Source organism: Piliocolobus tephrosceles, chromosome 11 (assembly GCF_002776525.5).
Source record: "Piliocolobus tephrosceles isolate RC106 chromosome 11, ASM277652v3, whole genome shotgun sequence".
Taxonomy (NCBI): Eukaryota; Metazoa; Chordata; class Mammalia; order Primates; family Cercopithecidae; genus Piliocolobus; species Piliocolobus tephrosceles.
This window is the reverse complement of record NC_045444.1, coordinates 120,251,801-120,263,941: the sequence shown is the minus strand read 5'-3', so window position 1 is coordinate 120,263,941 and position 12,141 is coordinate 120,251,801. Positions and strand designations below refer to the sequence as shown.

At 46.6% G+C, this 12,141-nt stretch overlaps 1 protein-coding gene across 3 annotated transcripts in view; it reads right to left on the bottom strand.

Annotated features, from left to right (window-relative positions):
- The window catches only part of TRPM8 (transient receptor potential cation channel subfamily M member 8), a 99,637-nt gene that overhangs the window by 77,962 nt on the left and 9,534 nt on the right, over positions 1–12,141 (bottom strand). For 2 of the 3 annotated variants that reach the window (XM_023228731.1, XM_023228730.2), the window contains exons 3-5: positions 8,584–8,657; positions 1,855–2,011; positions 225–402 (exon numbers count right to left, since the gene is read on the bottom strand). In XM_023228731.1, the coding sequence (XP_023084499.1) occupies positions 225–402; positions 1,855–2,011; positions 8,584–8,657 (409 nt within the window). Of the gene's footprint in view, positions 1–224; positions 403–1,854; positions 2,012–8,583; positions 8,658–9,654; positions 9,841–12,141 lie in introns of those variants that run through there. The other variant, XM_023228732.1, reaches the window with a different exon arrangement.

The window sequence follows — 12,141 nt, the reverse complement described above, 5'->3', positions numbered from 1 at the left end:
GCACCCTAACGCTGATTTAGAGTTATTTTATGAAGCTCCCCCACTATCTGCCAGAGCTCCCCGTCCATTCATTTGAGGATTTTGCTTTCAATAAAATAACGATTAATCAGATGGTTCTCGCAGCATCCGGATTCTCCGGAATTGCACACGGGAACTGCCTTCTCTGCTCCCCAAACTTGGTGCAGCCCGAATGGAAGAACCGTGGTCGCTGCTCCGACCCCCACCTTTGGACTGAGCGATGTAGATGAGCCGGCTGAAGATTTTGCGCATGCGCGGCTTCAGGGCGAAGTTCTTGGCGCCCCCGGTCACGGAAATGACCAGGTTGGGTGTTTTCAGGTGCCAGTGCTGCGTCAGCAGCTCGTAGAGGATTTCTGCGTCCGTGTCGCAGGACAGACGGATATACTATGGGGGGAGGAGCAGAAGCATCAAGATAAGCCTGTGTTCTCCTGAGGTCGGGGTTTAGCATCTGCGCCAACACCCCGCCCACGCTTGCCTGCTTTTAGAAGAGGGGCGGGGTGGGGGCAGCAGGGATCGTGGCACTGGGGGTCCCAGGAGAGGGCCGTGCCAAGGACCCACGAGGAATGGAAGTGTGAAAGGAAAATAAATCTTGGGGCCTGAAAATTCAAGCTAGGAACTGCTTATCTGCCTCCCACTCTATTCGAAGTCACCCCTCTGCTTGCAGAGATGAATGCATATCTGATTCCCTCCTTTGGAGAGGCTAATCAGAAACTCAAAAGAGTGCAACCATTTGTCTCTTGTCTGCTTATGACCTGGAAGCCCCCTCCCATTTCGAGTTGTCCCGCCTTTGCCTGGTGAGTTTTCCCACCTTTCCAGAAGGAACCAGCATTCATCTTACATATGTTGATTAATGTCTCATATCTCCCTAAAATGTATAAAGCCAAGCTGTGCTCTGACCACCTTGGGCACATGCTGTCGGGACCTCCTGAGGCTGTGCCACGGGCGTGCGTCCTCAACCTTGACAAAATAAACTTTCTAAATTAACTGAGACCTGTCTCAGATATTCAGGATTCACAGAAGGAAAGCAGAGTTGTGGGGAGAGGGGGGGCGCTGCAGGGGCCCGGAAAAGCCCCATAGGCCACGTGGAGAACTTGAGACTTTGTCCTGAAGGCAGAGGGGGGCCTTGAGGCGTTTGAAGCAGGGTAAGAACATGGTGGGCTTTGCATTTAGGGAGTCCTCCAGCAGCCCTGCTGAGGCCACAGGGAGGTGAGCAGAGCTGCGGGCAGCAAGAGAGGGCATCGGCCCATTCCGGGGCAGAGGCCCTGGGGAGAGTCAGCAGTGGATGTGGCTGGGTCATCTCCTGAGGATGCCATGGGGGTTTGGGAGATGAGAGGCCCGGGCCCTGCAGGAGCAGCCTGTGGACGGTGCTTTCATTGAGACTGGGAGCACAGAGGATGCAGGAGAGGCTGTTTCCGATCATTAAACACCTTTGCAAAACCTTGCTGGAGAGCTTGCCCAGTGAGTATGGAGGGAATGCATATTCAGGGCCGTATGTACCTCAAGAGTACACAGAGCTAAACAGCAGGGTTCACAAAAGCATTCATAGGGCCCTGGGTAGCAGTGGGGCTCAAGATGGGGTGACATGGATGCCTGCTTTGTGTGTGGACACAGGAGGCTAGGTGATAATCCAGTCCTTACCTGTTGAGTTTTCCTGTTGAGCATAGCCTAATAACTGCTGTCTGGCTTTTACAAGATGTATCTTTTTCTGCAGTCTTTGTTGGTGTTTACTAACCATCTCTCCTGCCTCCATCTTATTAGACAATTCCAAGTAAATCAAAGTAGCCCAGGTCATTTTGGCCTATGAATTAGCTATCAAAGTAGAAAACCACTGCTTACCTTCCCTTTCTTCCCCAGTGTCTCAAACTGAATATCCCCAAAGGCATCCGTAGGAAATTCCTTGGTGTGTTTCTTGTAGTTCCATTTCTCGCTTTGGTTGATCTGGGTGCCTTCCATGTGCTGGCTCTGGGCATAGCCACACTTGCACACATTCTCCCTGATAAGCACGATGATGTGGACAGGAAGGAAGGATTTCACTGAGCCTGCTTATGGAAACTGGCATTGTTAACTTAAATAGACACACAAAGGATACCTTCAAGTCTTATTTTCAGACTGTTTTCATCATCTCAGTCGCTTGTGTAGAAACTAGTTTGATGTGGACCAGCGCAGTGACTCACGCCTGTAATCCCAGCACTTTGGGAGGGTGAGGTGGGCGGATCACTTGAGGTCAGGAGTTCAAGACCAGCCTGGGCAACATGGTAAAAGCCCGTCTCTACTAAAATACAAAAATTAGCTGGGTATATTGGCGGGCACCTGTAATCCCAGCTACTCAGGAGGCTGAGGCAGGAGGATGGCCTGAACCCAGGAGGTGGAGGTTGCAGTAAGCTGAGATCATGCCACTGCACTCCAACCTGGGTGACAGAGCAAGACTCCATCTCAAAAAAAAAAAAAAAAAAGAAACTAGTTTAATGTTTTATCCCTGGTGTTTATTGTCCTTCACCAACAAGCTGGCTCTGTGATAGAACAGAACAGGCCCCTGCCCTCATGGAATCTATGGGACTTATGAGACTGAGTTTCAGAAATCTGGAAACTTTATTCAGCTTCTCAAACAGTTCAGAACACACAGGAGCCCCGAGTTGGCCTCAGTGCCTCAGCACCAACCCTGCCAGTTTGCCCAGCCAGTAAGGCTCTTCTGAAGCGAGGTGAGACATCCTTCCCATGGGCTGAACTCACCGGGAAGATGCATTCCTTTGGCAGAGACCCAAAATGTTCCAGACTCTAGAGAGATCATCCTTTCCTTATTGGACATTAGCTGCTAGAGAGACTTTCAATAATTTGGGGTAGATGAGGACAAACCGTGCGGTAAATGAACACAAGTTCTTCTCATTAAAAATGCAGTGGAACTAAATTCATCCATTAGGTGACACAGAGGCATAACAGGAAATTGGAACAGGATAAAAAGATATGCAGTCAGTGGTAAATCCTCTTCCCCTGTGCCTTCGCCAACACACCACCGTCACTCGACGGATACTGACTGAAAATCCACTCTGAGTCAGCCCTGGGCTGAGCTTCACAGCAGCCCAAGACGAGCTGGATGTCCTTCCTGCCCTTAAGTTGGTCTCTTAGGAATAGCTAAGCACGACACCTGGCAAAGTGCAGAGGGACAAACAAAACACCTCCTTTCACTCTCGCACAGCCCCTCCCCTGTCAGGCTTGCCATGAGGGTTGGAAATGATGCAGAGTGTTTCACTGGGCCTGGAATGTGGCACCCGCTCCATCAAGGTGACTTAGGTTATGGTGGTGCCATACATGCAAATCAAGGATTAATGAAGGCAGTGCTAACAGAAAAGAAGCAAAAATGCAGTTAAAAAAAAAAAATCTAAAAATACATTCTATGACTATTTGACCTGTCTATCCAGGGCATCCTGAGAAATGTGGTCTCCAAAGACAGGAACAACAACCACCAAGATTCCCATTTAGCCAAAAACAACTCCCGCTCAGTGAGGCACTGTTCACCCTCCTCCCAGCTTCCTTCTGCCTGCGCCATCCACTTGGTTCTGCATCGCTCCCTGCTGTCTCTCTGACCAATCTTTGGGCAAGATCCAAGGGTGCTAGGGATTCGAGGGGCCATGGCCAATGGAGAAGGAGAACAGAGAGTTATGTCCTGAGAAGGCTAGAGAGCAGCAAAGTGGGAGACATGTTTGGTCACTGAAGCAGGCCCTAAGGGCACAGCTCTCCTTTTATCAGTGGGTGACTCGATGTCCTGATTTGCCCAGGACAGTCCCAGTTTACACCTGTTGCCAAAGTCCTGGTAGGATTGGTGCCTCCATCACTCTTATCCACATCCTAGACCCCACAATAAAGTCTGTGGCCACCCATTCACCACTCACCTACCAGGAAAGGCATCCCCCTCTGCAGATGTGGGTCAGTACCAGGATGCAGGGTCAGATAACGAGATTCAACCCCACTCACCCCCAGCATCCTTGTGCAGTGCACAGCCCAGGCAACCATACATGGTGACTCTGGAGCAAGGATCCCCTGCACAGGCTGAGTCAAAGATATACAAACTGAGGAAATCCTGTTAGGGTTTGCTTCCAGCTGGACTCTTTATCTTATATTCTCTATCCCCATGTTTCTGGCACATCAGGGCATTTAGCAAATGTCCTTTGAATGAATGAAAAAATGAGTGAATAAATACATTGATTGATCTTCTTTGAAATAGTTTGTATCCTCAACGGTTTTTGTAAAGTAGATATATTTTCCTTCCAGAATACAAGCTTAAGTATAAATAACTGTTCATGGCCAGAGACAGGCTGTATTCTCAAGGTCTTCTTCACTGTTCACCTTATTTAACATATGGCAAAATGTAGGATTAATTCTAAAAGCACTCTGTGGCGAGAGATCACATTTTCATTTACAAGCTGGTAATAGTGATATGCATTTCTATGACTGTTTCTAAAAACACAATAGGAGCAGAAATGAGTTGCCTTATGGGCAAATTTTATGACCACTCCAGAAGCAGATAGATTCCCAGCCAAATTGTGGCCAAGTTTCTGCTGCCTGGAAGCAATTGGCTTCAGCTGGAGCTGCTCTGCTAATAGTGATCTTCTTGAAGTACTGGAAGCCCAGGGTAACTACCAAAGCCACTCAACAAAGAGACTCTATAATGAGGAACAAATGCTTCTCAGCAGCAATCCTCACGAGCAGCTTGCTCTCCTGGGGGTTGGGGATGCTGCTGGAGATACGTCAGGGCAGGTCCCTCCTAGAGATGGTGCATTGACATGGGCTCCAGTGAGACTGTCTCTTCTCTCCAACCTCGTCTACACAGTAGGATCAAGATGAGCCTGTTCATATAACTGAATTGTGGAAATGTTCATAATTGACAAGCCCACGGATGGGAAGTTAATTCAGGATTGACATAGGCAACCCTTTCTTAAGAATTTGAAATTAGGACCAAAAGAGCTGCTCCCATCTCTCTGTAGGTCTGGGCCTGTGACGTGGAACATCAGGTACCACAACACAATCATAGCTACTCTGAAAAAGAAGAGAACAGGTGTGTAGGGAGAGGTGGAGTCAGGAAAGGGCAGAGGAGACCTGCTGAGTACCCCCTCACCAGTCACTCTTTCTAACCACTCCAGAGGCCTGACCACTGTCTGATCTTAGGTGGCATTTCTTTTTCCCTATAGTAAATCCCTCTTTAGGTTTAGGTAGTTGAGCTCCTTGTAACCAAAAGTCTTAATTACCACACAGTATGAAAATGATCCCTATTCAAAATATTTCTCAAGGCATTTAATATTTTCTAAAGCTATAAAAATTGAGCTAGAGACTGGATCCAAAATCACCCTCCAGCAGCAAACTCACCTCTGTTGGAACAGTTCCCAGGGCATCACTCAGTGTGGCCAAGAAAATGTCAACCAGAATTGAGAACAATGTCCTCAGCCCTCTCTCTTCCTAAGTGTTAGGGCACTTCCTGAGCCCAGGCTGCTTCCTCATGTTCCTCTTCTCTCTCCGTGGCCTCCACTGTCCCACAATCCTTTGGGATCTGTCCACTCACCCAAGCTCATTGGAGGATGGGGGAGAGAATTCCCTGACCCACCTGTTCTTGCTATAACTGAAAACAGACTGTTGAGCCCTTTTCCCTGCTAAGGGTAGGGGTGTGTCACAGGTGACCTTGACCAAGAGAGCTACCTGGCAGCTCTGGTCTATGGGCTGTTAGCCCTCTAAGCCAATTTGTATGAATTGGTTTATAAATGGAGAAGAGAGATTGCCAGGAAGACATTAGGAGTGCAGATACCTGAAGGAGGAATAGGGATGACAGATAGGAGAAATGAAGAGGACAGGAAAGTGTCAGGACCCTAGTTCTACCCCCCTTGGACCAAGTCTGAATCCTGTAGTACTACACTGTCCAATGTGGTAGCACTGACCTCATGTGGCTATTTAATTTTATATTTAAATTAAGTGAAATTAAATAAAGTTAAAAACATTCCTTGGTTGTCCTAGCCACATTTCAAATGATCAATAGCCAAACGTGGCTCGCGGCTACTGTATTGGATGGTGCAGACATAGAATACTTCCACAATAGCAGAAAGTTCTGTTGCACAGTGCTGCTATTGTGAAGGTAGCATTCTTTCTGTTTACCTGGAACCCAGCATGGCCAAGGAAGTGAGAAGTGACTAGAACAAATCCAGACCTAGGAGCTTACTACCCATAGTGTGCCAGAAGGTGGCTCCTAAGCTAGAAGCACATCTCAGAGGACACAGCAGCAGGGGCAAATGTGTGGCACCATCTTGCAGTGGCATCCGCAAGAAGTCAGAGTAGAGAGGCAAGGGTGCGTTGGGCTTAGCACCAGGGTGGCAACACTGGGAACTCTCAGGAGAGACTTTGGCGGCTTATGTCATCTAGTGTGGCAAGTAACAGCAAAACCAGGGTATCAATATAATTAATCATCACTTCACTTGATGCCCTTGTCTGATGGGTAACTTAGATTACATGGAGAGTTCCCACTACCTATGGAGAGAGAGAAATAATAAATATGGGGGATTCAAAGATTATAGAATCCTGCATCCTTGCATCCCTTCTGAGATGGGAACTGAGGTGTTCCTGTGTTCTGCTTGTGTTGCGGAGGGCTGTGGCTGCCCACCACATCTCCCTTCATTTTGACCCAGACTTGAGGTGTAATCAAGCACTGTAAGGTGGACAGCCATAGGTTTCCCTAACCTGCATCTACTTCCCCTTCCGCTAGTAAGTGCGCCCTGATTTTCCCATGAGGAATCATCCCTTTCTGCGCTGGGTTCACCTGGACACACCGCCCAAGGCTTGCCAATCAGCATATTCCACTGTCCCACACAACTAATCCATCCTCCAGCCCTAGGGGTTAGTTTAGAGAGAGGCACATGGCCCAAGCCAGACCATTAAGAGCCATGAACATCAGCCCAGGACTTCTGATGGAATTGCTAGGAGCAAGGCCCTCTTTGCTCTAACTGGCATGTGGAAAACTGATAACGCACAACCAACAATGATCGTTTTGCCTCCAATAGTGAAGAGCCTGTCCATCAGAGAAGGGCAGAAACAACAGGTGGAAAGAGACAGAGTCTTGGCAACATTGTTGAAGCCCTGAATCAGGCTGTGCTTTTCAGCCACAAGATCCCATTATCACACCCCACAGAATCCCCCCTCCAGCTTCCACTTATGCCAGTTAGATTGAACATCTGTAACTGAGAACGTGTTGAGGAATTTGTTCTGCCCAAAGCAATGTCATTCTTAGAAAGGGAGGCAACTGAAGGTATAGAAAAGGCACAACCTTGGAATCAGAAAGCCTGGGCTCAAGTCTCTCATCCTTCTTCCACTGGATATGTGACCATGGGTAAAATACTGAACCTCTCTGGGCCTCACTTGCCTTAAAGATACTAACAGCTTCCTTGCAAGGAGATTGATAGTATTAGCAATCCAGTATGTGAGTCCCATTCATGAAACATACAGGGGATAAACAGTGGACTTACAGAGCTTATACTTTGTCAGAATGACTCATGATGCGTAAATTTATACCAGTGACAAAGCAGAGATCTCTTAGTTTTTCTGATGTTCATTTTCTAATTCACATGGAGTAAAAATTACGCTCTGAAGCATTATGGTAGGTATTTTATATGCTGCGTCACTGAACACCACCACCCATGAGGTATACTTTTGCTAGATTTTTAGGATAAGAGAATTAGCTTTAGAAAAGAGAATAATTGGCTCAAGGCCACACCGTGAGGAGCCAGCCAAGTCAAGGTCGAAACCAAAGCTGATTCTAAAGCTTTTTTCCTTATTTCTACATCCTTCCTCTGTTCATTGCCCCTGTTCAGCAGAGGGTCTTTTCATTATAAATTACAGCAGCAACTTCCAATTAATAGCTAGACTGTTTCTTGCATCTCCAGCCAACAAAAAAACAAGGGGCAGAGAGGAATAAGGAGAGTGGGAGGTAGGATTAAAGTTGTTTAATTAGATTCAAATGCATCTTCTGCACAAGGGGTGAGCACTAGTCGACCCATTCACTCACTTGCTTATCAACATTTATTGAAGATCTCCTATAGGCTAAGCTGGTGAAGCCTGCTTTTGTAACCCAGCCTTAATGTTCCAAAACACATGAGACTTAGAGTAGATGAACAATCAGTTAGAAGGAAAGACCCAAAGTCAACAGCGGGGAGGAAAAGCCTGACGGAGGAGCCAGTAAGATGGACATACGTACACATACATGGTATTGCCAGCCAACTGCTGTAAAACAACTTTCCTCACCGAGGTAACTCAGGTCGGTTCCCAATCTCATGGGAATACTGAAGAGAGTGACAGCCTCCCTCAGTGACTTTTCCAACTATTGCCAAAGTTGAAAATACCAAACAGAATTGTATAGCTCTAATAACAACTACAAGCTCCTTGCCAGATCCTTCCTGCGCACACAATGTTTCTGAGAATTATGAGATGAAGACATCTTTAACAATGAACCAGTGAGCATTTGTTTGCTTGTTGTAATGGTGGTTGATAATTTTTTTGAACGTGGAAAGCAAAAATGGAGGGAAAATGGTAGCTTACGTGGCCTTGGAATCTTTGGTAAAGAAGACACATTCTCGTTTCTTAAAATTTGCTTGAATAAAATTCGCCAAGTCCTTCAGAGAGAGAACATTGAATAACACATTACTAATTCATTCTCACCCCTTGCTGATATTAATGAATACTAAATATGATGTAACCCCACTTCAAAGGCTTTAAGAATTTACCACATATTCATAGCATCCAGCATTTGTTCATGCCTTTAGAATACACAAAGCTTTTTTTAAAGATGCATACATTATAATTTTTATAACTAAATGGAAAATCTTTCTAAAAGTATTTTGGGCTTATCTTGTATATAAACATATTATAAATAAATATAAATTATGTTTTAAAAACGTAATTAAACATAATATAAAAACATAAAAACATATAAACTATGTTTTTCCACCTCTAAGGCTACCATGGAGAATATAGGCATTGGATGATAGTTTTTCATAAATAATATATCAATGCAGATTCCCATTCCTCTTATGCTTGCTGTTTAAAAGAAGACATATTCCAAAAACCCTTCATAATTGTATTTATCCCTCCGTGAGCGAGGTAGTTAGGCACATCTGGGACCTAATTCTGACAAAAAACCAAAAGCCTTTATAAACCAAAAGCTTCCCTTAAGTTGGCAGAAGCAAATTATTTGGAAACAAATGAAAACTCCTTTAAAAATACCTACACTCCTCAAAGTGGAAGAAGGTATTTGCATCATGTAGGAAACATCATAGGATTTGTAGCCAGAATATATAAGCACCGTACATCAGTAAGAATGAGAGGCAATCCAATGGAAAAAATATGGCCAAAGACAAGAGTAAGCATTCATTGAAGGAGAATAACCCATAAACATATTAAAGGAAGCTCAACCTCATTCAGAATGAGCAAATGCAAAGGAAAACCACAGTGAGATCCCATTTCACACTCACCAGGTTACAAAAATATCAAAGGCAGTAAACACCCAGCATGGTTGAAGGAGAGGGCAGTGGGACTCATGCCCACCACGGATGGGTATGTAAACAGATAGAGCCATTCCCGAACATTGTCCACTATTGCCAGTAAAGTTACCTCCCTGAGGAAGAGTCCCTGGTGGAGAAAGGCAGGATTGTCCCATGAATGACTTGCACACTCAGAATGGCTGGCAAAGCTGCCTGGCAATAAATTTTCAGCCTCAGAGGGCTGCCTTTCCCTGGGGAGGTGGGGCTGCTAGGAGCTTCCCCTCCCCGGCAATCCAATGCCACTTCCCACAGGTCACCAGATTACTGGTAGCTGGAGTTCTCGGACAGCTTTACACACAGTTGGCCTCATAAGAACATGCCACTAGCACCAGAGTCAGCCCTGACTTCTTATCCCCCCCAGCAAGGCTGCCACCAGCCATGCACTGCAAAGGGGGAAGTCCCCTCTCCTGGAATGAAGTTCACAACGTGCCCCCTTCCCTTTCACCCTCTGCCCCTGCAAGTCCTAAGGTATCAGAGAAAGGTGACCACGTGCCTTATCTTCCCAATCCTTTGAACATAAGTTTCCCCATAAGTCCTGTGCCTTAAACCCAGACCCCATGAAAGAGAGATGTTTACTTTCACCCACCAAGCCTCAACTCGAAGAATATTTTCCAGGTAGACATGGCTTCCACATCTAAGAATGTTAAAAGCGGTATTGTTGGCCAGGCGCAGTGGCTCAAGCCTGTAATCCCAGCACTTTGGGAGGCCGAGACGGGCGGATCACGAGGTCAGGAGATCGAGACCATCCTGGCTAACACGGTGAAACCCCATCTCTACTAAAAAATACAAAAAGCTAGCTGGGCGAGGTGGCGGACGCCTGTAGTCCCAGCTACTTGGGAGGCTGAGGCAGGAGAATGGCGTAAACCCGGGAGGCGGAGCTCGCAGTGAGCTGAGATCCAGCCACTGCACTCCAGCCTGGGCGACAGAGCCAGACTCCCTCTCAAAAAAAAAAAAAAAAGCGGTATTGCTCTTAATAGCAAAGCCCAGAAACCCACGTGCTATCCCCCCTTAGGCTGAATAAATAAACATAAGCACACAGTGGGGCACAGCACAACAATGGTTACACATCTCACCATGGATGAATCTCAAAAACAGTTTTGAGCAAAAAAAAAAAAAAAAAGGAACTCACAAAAAAATACTCATAGTACAATTCCATGAATGTTCAAACCAGAACGAAACTAAACAACGTATTGTTTAGAGAGATATGTATACTCAAGTCATAAAATTATAAATAAAAGCAAGGAATGGGTAGCACAAAATTCAGGGTAGTGGTTATAACCTCTGATAGGAGAGAGGAAAGCCAACTGGGCGGCCACATGGGGGCGATATGCTATTTCTCAAGCGGGTGGTGGGCACAAGAGCATTCATTTCAATATTCTTTTTCAGTTGGAAATTCACCTGTATACATTCTTTTCTATGTATCTTTCAACACAAACATTTTGAAAGCAAAAATAACTTCAATGCTCACCTGTACAGTTTTGAAAGTCTGTGGTGCCCATTTTTACTTGTAATTTTCTCACCCACTTAACTAATTTCAAGTCTACTTAACAGGAAGGAAGAAAACAGCTGTGGAAGCTGCGTAATCAATGATCAGGAGGAAGGGTGATTATTTTTAAAAACTGCTTTGTTGCTTAAAAAACCCTCCGAAAATGCACTTTGCAGAGGTGTGCATGTGCTTAGGGGGCAAAAAGGAACCCCCCAGAGCTGAGATGCGCCTGCGTGGCCTCAGCAGTTCTACCCATAGAGATGCCTGCATCTGGGAGGGGGTGACCCGCAGGGGCTGAGGAGAGGAGACCCATCCAGCAGGAGGTCACAGCAGCAGGCTCGAGAAAGAGCCAGCCTCTGTCCATCTCCCAGGGCTCCGATGCTGAGGCCAGGTGGATCCCTCCAGAAAGGCCCTCCCAGAGGTGCTTCGTCACTGGGGTTGAAGGAAGAGAGCAAGGGGGTAAACACTGGAAAAGCTACCACTGCCCTTGGCCCACTGTTTGCTTCTCCCGTGGCCAGGACTGAGGTGAGACTGGGGAGCAAGTGTAAGGAGGTGCTCAGTCCCCCCAGGCATGCAAGTGCAGGGGCAGCCCCTGAGGACTGGCACCTCCTTAACTTTTGCATCGGGGTGCCTCACTTGCCTCTTCCGGGCCCTGGGAGGCAGACCCAAGCTGGGGGAGAGCAAGTTTTTGCAGGTTTGTTTGTGTGTGTGTTTTCTTACAGCTCAATGATAGATCACAAAGTCAGCCCCCACGGAACCCACCAGTGAGATCAAAATCCTAAACAACACCCCAGAACCGCCCCCCACCACCAATTCCTACTTTCCAAAGCTAGCCACTATCCTGTTAACACTGTAGTCCGGGAGAACTGGATGTCAGGCTGGAATGTTGTCTTAATTTCTTGACAAATGAGAGTGTTGGACAGGATCTGAGAGCGGGTGAAAAACCTGCAGGAGGGAACTCAGCCCAGTGTCAGCAAAGCCAGGCAGAGAGTGGCAGAGAGGTGCTAAGGACACACCTCCCGCTGGCACCCAACCCAACTCCAGCTCACCCAAGAAGCCATGACCGGGCAC